Consider the following 12,979-nt stretch of genomic DNA (forward strand, 5'->3'; position numbering starts at 1 on the left):
TGTGTTAAAGGTGCACTCTCTTTTCTATTTTGTGCAGTACTGCAGTAGTGAACAATCCCTATGTCTACCATGTCCAGAAACGTAATTATGGGAGTGGGTAGAAGAACTAATGGGCCAGGAGGATGTATTTCTATCATATAACTAAACTAATACTATAAATAAAAACAAACACAAATTAATTTTTTGGCATAAATAAATGGCCGCGCACTTTATTGGTTATAAATAAATTAAATAATTATTTATTCAAAATTCCATCAAATAAATTTCAAATCCAACAAAATTATAAAACATAAATCTGTATCGCTCGGTCCCAGAACTCGAGCGAAAATAAACATATTTAAAACCACCAAAGTCCCCCCTTGATCCAAGGGTGACTCTACCACATAAAGTGCCAGCGACGGGTGGGGGGGAGGGGAGCTCGCCAGGCAGTCACTTCCCAACTGAGGGGCTTACCTCAGGGACCCCCTATATAAAGCCTTGGGTCAGAATGTTCTAGAGGGGCGAGCGCTGCTGTGAAGCCCGCCAAAACTATGAGGGGCTACTTTATTACATTTAAAGGGCCAGTGTCCTATAAATTAAATAAATTCTGACACAAAATTTTTTTTTTTTTTTTAAAACATCCCCTGTCCCATGTGCGAGGGCACCTATTACTTGTGCCCTCTTACCATGGGCCAGGAGGATGTATTTCTATCATATAACTAAACTAATACTATAAATAAAAACAAACACAAATTAATTTTTTGGCATAAATAAATGGCCGCGGCACTTTATTGGTTATAAATAAATTAAATAATTATTTATTCAAAATTCCATCAAATAAATTTCAAATCCAACAAAATTATAAAACATAAATCTGTATCGCTCAGTCCCAGAACTCGAGCGAAAATAAACATATTTAAAACCACCAAAGTCCCCCAAACGCCGGGACTAGTTGCAAACTTGTGCCGGCCCCCCCCCCCACCACCGCGGCCATTTCCATGCTATTTTGAAACCCTAAATTGAGGATATCTAGGCCTATATCAGATAAATGGATTTCATCCTGCCTGTAAAGGCCAGGGAAACCACCTTCAAGGTCCACGTGTCGGAAAGCAAAACCACCTACCAATGGCATAAATTTTGCCATTGCGTGATTTACTCTCCTCCTGGTCCTTTCCAAAGGCTTAAATTCCATTGAGGACAACCATTTTAAACGAGGAACAATTTCCGAAAACACCATTGTACAATTCGGAAAAAGTAATTTGAAATTATATAAATCTTTTTTAATCTTAAATAATAAATCTAGTGACTTCAAAACTCCCACATCATTACCTCCCAAATGGAATATCAATATGGATGGTGCTGGCCAAACTTCCTTTAATCTATAAATTAAGTCACACAAATTAACCCAACTCAGACCTCTCACTCCTTTCCAAAATATATGCAAGTGATCAACATTAAAAGACAAATTTTCAGTATAACACCGGTGTGCAGCTCTTTTTCGTGCCCAATGAACAAAGGAGTGTCCAATGATCCATACAGAAACTTTGGCACCTATGGAATTAAACAGATAAATTAGGTCTGATATATAAATTAGGTCTGATATATAAATTAAAACTCTTCGATTCCCATCTTCCCAACTTTTTTATTATGGACTCATCTAATCCCATCCTAGCTGCTTCCGTGGCAGCTCCTATCCTAAACGAATGTGCAGTAATTCTAAGCTTATCCATACCTAAATACTTTAAACATTTTTTTAAAACGGCTGAAAATTGATATTTAGTGACTACTGAACCATCTAGATGTATAAAGAAATTATTTGAAAAGGGGAGGCCTAACATCCAAATACCTGCTAAGAACCGCACAACGACATATACCCTGATCACTACAGGCTGCCAGATCTAGCCAATGGCCTTTTCCAAACTGATCAGTTTTTGATTGGCTAATGAAAATATTAACCTTATCCTTTCCCACAATGACTTCATTAACTTTAAGGCCTGATTGGCCCGCCCTATTGTCTGAGACCAATTCGGAAACACGAAGCGCAGCGAAAAAACAAAGCACAAAGGCTGCTGAAAAAAGCTTTTCTTCATATTCTGAAAAACAGACAACAGGGGAGGCCAAGCACAATCTTCTAAGTAAATCAATTGATATAGGTCTGCGCGTGTCAGGGGTGAACATTCTCTTTTTATAACCTTTGAGGGCTTGTCTTACTGAGAAAAAACTCATAAACCCCCCGAAATTCTTCAATTTCAGAAAAAATGAAACCCCCGCTAAGATCTTGTTAATGTGACTATATGATAGCTGCTGATTCATCAATGCGCATAAGAAAGCTAGCATATCACCCTCCAAAGGTGGCCCAGTTGGAATACCCATCTCTTTACTAAATAATAACCATCTCTGTCAAGCAGAACAATACTCCGACCAAGTGTGAGGTGCCACCAAGCACTTTATCGCATCAAAGACCAGATCTAGATCAAGGTCCACAGGTGATCCGGGCAATGAAATCCCACTGGATCGGCATTCGGATGAAGTTCCCTGAAACGAGAGAACTGAAAACGGGATAGGGAATCAGCTATGCAATTTGACACTCCAGGAATATATTTGACCTTTATCCAGATGTTTAACTTCAAGCATAAGAAAACAAGATAGCGGAGAAGTTTTAATACCAATGTAGATTTTGATGACAAAGCATTTATTGCATACAAAACTCCTCTGTTATCTGAGTGTACCAAAATTCTCCTATCTCTAAAATTAGACCCCCAAAGTTCCAGGGCAACCAAAATCGAGAATAATTTTAATAAAACTATATTATTAGTAAACTTACTTTCCACCCATGAGGTAGGCCAAGACCCGCAACACCAATGCGTGTCCCAGACGGCCGCAAACCCTAAAGATCCTGCTGAGTCCGTAAATAACTTGAGGTCAGCAGCAAAAATCCAGTCCTTTTGAAAAAATGAACGGCCATTATAGTCATTTAAAAAATGTGACCAAACGCGCAGATCATCTTTTAAATCCACTGTTAGCCAGTGTGCCAAAGGAGACTTAAAACCAGACATTGCTAAAGCCAAACGTCTCGAACAAATTCTACCTACCGGCATAATACGTGAAGCGAAGGCTAACAGGCCTAGCAGAGACTGAAGCTCTTTTAAGAGAACTTTCTTCCGCCTCAAAAATTCACTTATTGTAGTCTGCATCCTAGAAATTTTTTCCCTCGGGAGCTGACACTCACCTATGACTGTATTAATAGAAATAGCCAGGAATTCAATCGAAGTGCTAGGTAAAACCATTTTATCCTCAGCCAATGGTATCCCAAAATGTTTACAAATAAGGGAAAATAGTTTCAGAAGTAACAGGCAGATGTTAGAGTCAGGGGGTCCCACAAAAAGGAAATCATCCAAATAATGTAAGATCCCCTGACAACCCGATTCATGAACCATCACCCATTGAAGAAAAGTCGCAAAGGATTCAAAATAGGCACAGGACAAGGAGCATCCCATAGGCAAGCAGCGGTCAAAAAAGAAATAGCCTTCAAAATAGAAACCTAAGGAATTGAAGGCTTCCGGAGCAATAGGTAATAATCTGAATGCAGATTGAACATCCGCCTTAGCCAATAGTGCACTAGGGCCATATTGCTTAATCATATCAACCGCCTCATCAAATGTAGTATATGAAACCGATGATATAATAGGGTCTATTTCGTCATTTAAAGAATCTCCTCTAGGAAATGACAGGTGATGTATTACTCGAAAGGAGTTGGGCTCCTTTTTAGGGACCAAACCTAGAGGAGATATGCGAAAATTCTTAAAAGGCGGGTCAGAGAATGGGCCTGCTACCTGTCCGGCCTCAATTTCTTTGCGAATCTTATCCCTGGCTATATCTATAAATTGATCCGTTGACTTTAAATTTCTTTCCACTTTACAACCCAATCCTTTAAAAGATGGAAGCTTAAAACCTGATTCAAAACCATTAATTAATAATTGGGCCTTCTCCTTGTTTGGATATGCCTGCAGCCACGGGAGCATTTTTTCCAGCCTCACTGAAGTGCAGGCTTTTCTGAAAAATATCCCTAGATGCCTGAGTTTGCTGACTTGCCCTCTTAAAACACTTCATTGCTGGGTGATTGCCTGTACAAAATGAGCACTCATGCTTAAATTTGCACGCTGCTGCCCACTTACACTGCGTTTCATTGTACGCATAACAAATTCCCTTCCTATATGGGGATACAATAGGCGCAGCACCTGCCTGTTTTGTTGGCGTAAACTTCTGAGGAATAATTAAATTTAACCAAAGGCCTATGTCCTTCATGCCCCATTTGAGGCTGGGATAAACTGATAATTTCTGTCGGAATGACTCGTCGTAATAGAACCATCCCAGGCCACCAAAATTTTTGTACGCTTCCAGGATATGCTCTACATGCTGGAATAACCCACTGCAATTTTCTGGAAATTTTTCCCCCAGGACCGAAGAATAAATGCAAAAGGCTTGAAGCCAATTGTTAAATGACCTATAAACCGGACGCCTCCTGTTTTCTTCCTGCCCATCCTCCGATTTTCTCTCATTCTTAAAAGCAAAATCCTTTGCTGAAGGCAACAATGAGAGCAAATCGATAAATTCGCCCTTCCAAATTTTTTCTTTGGTCCCTGCTGTGAGATGATAACCAAGCGGCGACATATCGCATGGCATCACCTCCTTTAGACACGTCTCAGGAACCGTGTGTGCCAATTGACTAACTCTGGTACCACCATCTGACACAGGTGTGAGCGGAACACTACTTACCACATTAGCCGCTTGATTCGTATTGTTGACTGGGGACCATACATTACCAGGACCTTGTATGTTTAAACTAGGAACATTAACAGCAGGAACAGGTGTAACATTTAACAAACTCGCAAATTTAGATAAAGATTCTAAAATAACATTTAAATTGTTCAATTGCGGCAACTCACCAACTCCTGTCAGCAGCGTAGCTGATTGGCTAACAGGAGGCACCGTATGCTGTACTTCTGTACTGCTTGCATTCACCTGTGGACGTAAAGCCTGGCTAAGAAAAACATCTTCAGCTGGTACCTGACTGGAACTATTTTCCCTGGGTTGCCTAGCAACCCTCTCCTCAGATGCTCTCTCCATTCTGCTCCTGTGAGGCCGGGTGTTATCCCGCCTTTCACCACTGGGTGGCGGTGATGGTGAAGAAAACCTCCTTCTCTTCGGGCCTCTTCGGCTTCTCCTCAGCCCTCCCGCAGCTTCCGACTGTTCAACAGCTGTGCTGTCTGACACTTGCCTGGAGGATGCTGGCCGCTCCGGAGGACGGCTCCGCTGTCCCTGTCTTGCCACTGCCTTCCCCGCTGCTGGCGCCTGAGGTGAGGGAGATACACTCTTCCTTACGGCCGTCTCCTCTGCCCTCACTACCGCCGCAGGTACCGCCATTACGCTCACCTCCTCCCTTACTTGCTCAGATTCCACTCCTCTCATGAGACAGTTCCGCAGCCATTCTTCTCCCCCTTCTGAAGCTGCTCTTTCTAATACTTGGCGAACAAGAGACTTCATTATAGGAAGGAGAGCCAGCGAGTGCAGCAACAACAGCCGAGGAGAGGAGAGCTCGCCAGGCAGTCACTTCCCAACTGAGGGGCTTACCTCAGGGACTCCCTATATAAAGCCTTGGGTCAGAATGTTCTAGAGGGGCGCGCGCTGCTGTGAAGCCCGCCAAAACTATGAGGGGCTACTTTATTACATTTAAAGGGCCAGTGTCCTATAAATTAAATAAATTCTGACACAAATTTTTTTTTTTTTTAAACATCCCCTGTCCCATGTGCGAGGGCACCTATTACTTGTGCCCTCTTACCATTCTACGTTTGATTTACCGATACAGTTCTATTATTTCTGTTGAAGAAACATTTTAGACATTTTTTTTTTTCTATTAGCAAATAGTATGTAAATCTTTCCATGTAGGTTTTTTGTTTCCTAGGATTTTGCTGCCCCTGGTTTTATTTCTCCTGATTGATTACCATTGTGGCTTTCTTCTTGGGAAAGAGATAACCTAAGGTACAATATCCATTGCCTCATCAAAGAAAACATTTTAAGATTTGCCAATACAGTTCCATTATTTCTGTTGATGAACATTTTATGAATTTGTTTTTCTGTAGTAAACAGTATGTAAACCTTTCCATGTAGGTTTTTTGTTTCATGGATGTTTTACTTCCTCTAAATGACTACCATTGTGGCTTTCCTCCTGGAAGAAGCTAACCCAAAATGTACAACATCTATTGCCTCGACAAAGAATACATAAAAAAAAAAAAATGGTGACTATGGGGGTGTAGCCTGAACATGGTGGAAGAACAGAAGGAATCTCAGCTCCATCTTGATCTCCCTTATCTTGCAACTGTACTCAACATTTTGAGCATGCAGACTCACAGTCAAAATGGGCAAGAGGAACAACAAACCCAACAATTTCAAAACTCCTGAATATCAAATGTTACCTTGGAGCAAATTCCTGCTCAAGATATCAGGCGACATGCACACAACAGTCACACCATGATGACATGAAGAAATCAGGTCGAGACACTCACAGCGTAGCCCGTCTATATTCCCATCTTTTTTGGAAAAGTCAGTGGATGTAGATTTTAACTCCTACATGTCCATGTACTCTCCCCACTAAATCCAAACTCTCCAATATGTTAATGTGGATAACGCAGATGGTGAAATCAGAGATCTCATCCCTTAAAGGGGAACTTATTCATGACCTTAAGAGAGTTTAAGAAGTAGAGGACTGCACTGGCTATGGCTATCATACCAAAACAAGGACAAGAAATGCAGTTTATGAAAGATGACCGGCCTGGCGCTTTGCAAGGTAGAGGAACACTAAAATCACAGCCAGCATAATAACCTACAAATCCAAGGCCTACCAAAAGCCACTAAAGATGCAGATCTCCTCAACACACTATGCAGCATCTTTAATTCTATCCTTGGCAGGGAAGGTACATCTCTGATCATATTTAACAGAGTGTAGCAAGCCCTCAAGCCTGAGAACATATTTAATGGTTCCCCCAGGGACATTTATATAGGTTTCACAATTTTGAGGAGAAGCAAAAAGTTTTACTTAAATTGCACAATGTGTCTAGAGGGAATTTTAGCAGTGTTACTATGCAAATCTTCCCGATTTACGTAGGTAACAGAAGCTTTTGCAGGAGTGTTTGGAAACCTTGATTGACTTTGCAACAATGTTTCTTACCATAGTGGCTTTACCGTATGCTTGATGGACCAAAAGAATGGAAAGTTAGTTATCCTACTCTTCTCAAAGGAGTTGGAAGCCTTTTGCACCAAAATGTGAGTGATTCTCCAGATAGTCTACTAATACAGAGTTCAGGGGTCAGGGGAGCAGTAAAAAGTGCCTCTCAGTTTCACATTTCAGTTAAAAATGTCTCCCCTTCACAGCTTACCTCTGGTCTCATTCTCTCAGGATCCATCACTGTTCTGCAGTTACAGGTCTCTTCGTCCACTTTCCTTGTCCAGTAGATGGAGCTAAACCATAGTCAATCACAGCAATGCTACAGGGGCTTTCCCCACCTATACATTCCCCAACAGGGAACATAAACAAATGGGTCTGAGACACTTTCTCTTTGTCCCCAGTTCCCATTTACGTGGCAAACCAGCAAACTACTGCTTTTACAATGCTAATTATCTCTGTATCTTAAATAAGATTAACTCTTAACCACTTAAGCCCCGGAGGATTTGGCTGTTAAAAGACCAGGGTTTTTTTTGCGATTTTTCACTACATGACTTTAACGGACAATTGCGCGGTCGTGCGACGCTGTACCTAAACGAATTTGATGTCCTTTTTTTCCCACAAACAGAGCTTTCTTTTGGTGGTATTTGATCACCTGTGCGATTTTTTGATCATGCGCTATAAACAAAAAAAGAGCGTAAATTTTGCAAAAATAACAATATTTTTCACATGTTTTTATATGAAATTCCCCCCCAAAAAAAATGTAAAAATCAAAATTTTTTAACATTTTTGGCCAATTTGTTTTATGCTACATATGTTTGGTAAAAAAAATCGCAAAAAGCGTATTTTGATTGGTTTGCGCAAAAGTTATCGCGTTTACTAACAAAGGGAAAGATTTTTGTCATTTTTGGTGTTTTTTTTTACCGCGTAATGGCGGCGATCTGCGATTTTTTTTTCGGTACTGCGACATTGCGGCGGACAGATCGGACCCTTGACTGACATTTTTGACACTTTTGGGGTTATCAGTGACATTACTGCAGTAATCAGTGCTCTACATATGCACTGTTACTGCAAAAATGACACTGGCAGGGAAGGGGTTAACTGTATTGGACAGGGAGGGGTTAAGTGTGTCCTAGGGGCGTGATTCTAACTGTATAGGGACATTGTTATTGGTGTAAAAACAAAGATCAACGGTCCTACATAGTAGAACCGTCTGATCTTCATTTTTACACCAGGGAGAATGACGGGCGGCTTGTTTACATAAGCCGCTCTGCCTTTCTCCCTTCACCGGAGCGATCGTAGTGTGACCGGCGGACATCGGGTCCGCCGGTCACACGCACTGACTTGTCAGTGAACAAGCCGCGGCGGGTGCGCGCCCGCCCGCCCGCAATTGGCTCTCAAATCAGTGACAGGCGAGTGACGTATCCATACGTATATAGTCGTGCGGCGGTCGGCAACCGGTTAACCAGTGGAATAACTTACCTATGTTGTGGTTGGGCCAGATTATTGTGATTAAGATGACCATCTTCCCCATAGCCCTATTTATTTTTCAAATGATTCCAATGGCAATACCACCCACTTTAGAAACTATCAATCTTTGGATAACAAATTATATGGAGTAGACCAAGAACAAGGATCTCCCACAGGGTCTTAATCAGATGCAAAAGAAACAGGAGGACTGACTCTTACAGATGTCTGTAAATATTTTGTTGCATTAGCATTGATTAGAGTGTTGGACTAAGCATTTGATACAACCCAAAAAAGTTGGGTACAACTGGAACTGACTAAAAGTAACCCCTCAATCTTTATCTGTATAACTCTCAGCATCCACAAGAACTTTTTACCCTTCCATTCCCCCCTCTTCTGCTCCACACCTATGATATGGAACTACACACATAAATGAAAACCCTTTTTCCAACCTGGGAAAGATGTTCCCTCCTACCTTCATGGAACAAATGACCAAGTCCTGAGGCTGAAGGATGTTCTCAAGGATGCCACTCTATGAACTCTTCCAGTTCTTACATCACAGTGGGGCACACTTTCCATAGGGACTTATGGAATCATAGGTAGCTGGCCCACCTTATAGCCAAACTGCCAAGACCATTACTGTCTTCTTTGGCAACTACTCCAACTTAATCCCTCCCCTATATCTACAAAATACTTCTCACTATGGATACTCCATCATTTCCTTTTTAACTTACAAAAGTGGGAACAAAAGTTGTGTCAATCGACAGATTCTCAAAAACTCTACAATTTTATTGGGGACCCACACAACCTCCATTGATTTAAGAATAGCAGAAACAAACTTTTAGCCCCTAGCTCGGTGGTAAAATATTCCTCCTAGATTACATGATATTTACCCATCTTGGTCACCAAACTACTGGACAGGCTGAACTAACCCAGACATACTGTATAATTCCATTTTTGGGGGCATTGTCTTGCTTTTCAAATCTTCTGAACAGAAGTCAATAATTACGTCAAACAGATATGCAGGGTTGAGGAACCCATTGACCTACAGAACAAACTTTTTCATCTGACACAACCCCTTCCATATGCCTGCCATTTTAGCTCACCATCTGCCATAATGTTATGTCATGCTTTCATGTAACATCTTGTATTATGTTTTGTTACTTTACCGCATTTCTCATTTTCTGTTTGTACTTTATCATTGAAAAATAACTAAAAAGTAAATAATCACAAAAAATGGTGACTTAAAAAATTATATATTATTTTCCAATATTATCATCAGATTAAAAAAAGAACATATTTTAAAGTTAAACACACTGTCGCAAAGTATGGTGGCTTATGTTTTTATTTTCACAGCCTATTTTAAATTGAAATGTATTATTTTCACGTTTTAGATTGAAAAACATGCTTTACTGTATTAAAAAATTAGAAACGTGTGAAAATTTTAAATGATAAGACCAAAAATATGGATGCATTGGAAACCATGCATACATATTTAATGTTTTTATTGATGCTGGAATGATAAAGCTTTAAAATGTGAGAAAGTTGCTGAGGAACAAAATGTCAGAATTGTAAAGAAAAAGAGAGGAAGGTATCTGAGTTATTCCTAAAGCTTGCATCTTTATTAACTCAAGTTAGCCAATGAAGGGTATCACTATGAAGTCACAATGAAGAGTATAACTCCAAACTTTCTGAATTTTTCAGATTTCACTTTTCTTTTTTACAATCGGATTTTATTTAGAATTTTTTTGTAACAAATAATTAGACAAACAAACCAAACGCAAAAAGGAAAGAAAAAATAATCAATTTAGCACATAAAACAAATTAATGTCAACAGTGCTCCCCAAATCATCAAGGACTGTGGAAACCTCACACTGGACCTCATGCAACTTGGATTCTGTGCCTCCTTACTCTTTTTCCAGACTTTGGGACCTTAATTTCCAAAATAAATGCAAAATTTTCCAGTCTATGATGATTTGGGGAGCCATGTCATCTGCTGAGGTTGGTCCACTGTGTTTTATCAAGTCCAAAGTCAGCGCAGCCCTCTACCAGAAAATTCTAGAGCACTTCATGTTTCCCTCTGCTGACCAGCTTTATGGAGATGCTGATTTCATTTTCCAGCAGGAGTTGGCACTGGCCCACGCTACCAAAAATACCAATACCTGGTTAATGATCATGGTCTCCCTGTGCTTGATTGGCCAGCAAACTCACCTGACCCAAACCCCATAGAGTATATGTGGGGTATTGTCAAGAGGAAGATGAGAGACACTAGAACCAACAATGCAGAAGAGCTGAAGGCCGCTCTCAAAGCAACCTGGGCTTAAATAACACCTCAGCACTGCCACAGGCTGATGGCCTCCATGCCATGCCCGATTGATGCACTAATGATGCACTCATGCAAATGGAGCCCCAAACAAGAAGTGGGTGCATACTATACTGTACATGGACATACTTTTCAGTAAGTCAAAGTTTCTATATTAAAAAACCCTTTTTTTTTTTTGGTCTTATGTAATAGGTTTCACTTTTTGAATTGAATTATTGAAATAAATTAACTTTTTAAGGATTTTCTAATTTTATGAGATGCACCTGTATTTCTCAAACATTAAATAATTGTCCATTTTCCAGATCCTGTCTCCAAGAGTAAGAGTAGGAGGGTTGGGTGAAACCCATCAAGAGGATATTAACTTCCGAGCTAAAACAGCATTCTCACAATGACCACTACCTCATCGTATTCCAGGTTATTGGAATTTATATACCCAAGGAGACGTAAGGCAGGATCTGGAGCTATCACACAGTAGTACCATTTATAGAGTTTATCACATCTATCACACACTGCGAAAACCAATGTCGTTTTGGGCACCTCCAGAACAAGTTTATAAAGGAACCAGGAGATTTGGAACATCTTACACATTCAGGATTTTCTCCCCTGCCTACTCTATACAGTAACTCCGAAGTATGGTACTCCCTGTATGGAATAAAAAGTTGGGTCACTCTATGTGTTGGAGATATCAAAACAAGTGGCACATTACATTTCACTTTTCAGAGGTTTTTCAGATTTCTACTGAATATTGAATTTGTATTTACAGTGATACTTCGGTTCACGAACTTAATTCGTGAACTGACTCTGGTCGCGAACCGAATTGGTTGTGAACCGAGGCACATTTTCCCATAGGGTTCAATGTAAATCCGGTTAATCCGTTCTGACCTTTTTTTTGGGGTTTTTGAAGCACAAAAATATGAAACAAATTACAATACACATTAGTACAGTATAGTAATGTATAAAGAGAGAACACTAACCTTGCTTGAGATGACTTCTGGCATGGAGGAAGGCAGGTGGGAGGCTGTGAAATACAATACAGTAAGTACAGTATTGTACACAAGTACTGTACAGTATTGTACAGTACAGTAGTACAGTACTGTATGTGCAAAAAAGCACACTAAAAAGCAAAAAGTGTCTTCACAGTACTCACAGTACTTCTTTCTGTGTCTCTTCTTCTCTCCACGATCTGCCTACAGGAAGTCAAGACCATGTGACAGCCTGGAAATAGCATTAAAATGGCCACGGCTCCTGTTCGTGAACCGAAGTGGAGTTCGTGAACCGGAGCATATTTTTATGAACTTTTCTGTTCGTGAACCGAGTTGTTCGTGAACAGAAGTGTTCGTGAACCGAGGTATCACTGTATATTGGTTATTGAGCTAGCCCTTTAGTGTGTTGGTTCACCCCTCTGAGGAATATAAGCTATACTATTTTTTATTTCACATTTCAGGTTTTTTCTTCTTCTTATTCACTTTACTTTAATACCTTGATCACTCTATATGTTAACTCCTTCCTTCCCAGTGTCATTAGTACAGCAACAGTGCATATTAGCACTAATTACTGTAACAATGGTACTGTTGATATCCGTGGCAATTAGTTAGTTCCCTCCAGCATCAGTTAGTGTCAGATTGACCGCTGCAGTATTGCAGTTCTGTTGTAAGTCCCTGATCGCCACCATTACTAGTATAAAAAAAATAAATAATAATAAAAATTCCAGTATATATACCATATATAGATGCTATATAGATGCTATAACTTTCAAACACAACAATCAATATACATTTATTGGGATTTTTTTTTACCAAACGTGTAGCAGAATACATTTTGCACAAAATTCATTAAGAGATTTGATTTTTGTTATGGGATATGTTTTATAGCAAAAAGTTAAAAATATTGTTTTTTTTTTTTCATAATTGTCTGTCTTTTTTCTTTTATATAATAAAAAACCCAGAGGTGATCAAATATCACCAAAAGAAAGCTCTATTTGTGTGAAAAAA

The 12,979-nt window shown here is 39.9% G+C and overlaps 1 protein-coding gene across 1 annotated transcript in view; it reads left to right on the forward strand.

Annotated features, from left to right (window-relative positions):
- Positions 1 to 5,159: 5,159 nt before the first annotated feature.
- LOC309562217 (uncharacterized protein) overlaps positions 5,160 to 12,979 on the forward strand; it is a gene marked incomplete at both ends in the record, with an annotated part of 42,966 nt that continues 35,146 nt past the window's right edge. Inside the window, one exon of the mRNA XM_082266344.1 lies at positions 5,160 to 5,336. Within this exon, the coding sequence (XP_082122470.1) occupies positions 5,160 to 5,336 (177 nt within the window). The remainder of the gene's footprint in view (positions 5,337 to 12,979) is intronic.

Source organism: Pelophylax lessonae (assembly GCF_965119305.1).
Source record: "Pelophylax lessonae genome assembly, chromosome: 8".
In the NCBI taxonomy this organism is placed as follows: domain Eukaryota; kingdom Metazoa; phylum Chordata; class Amphibia; order Anura; family Ranidae; genus Pelophylax; species Pelophylax lessonae.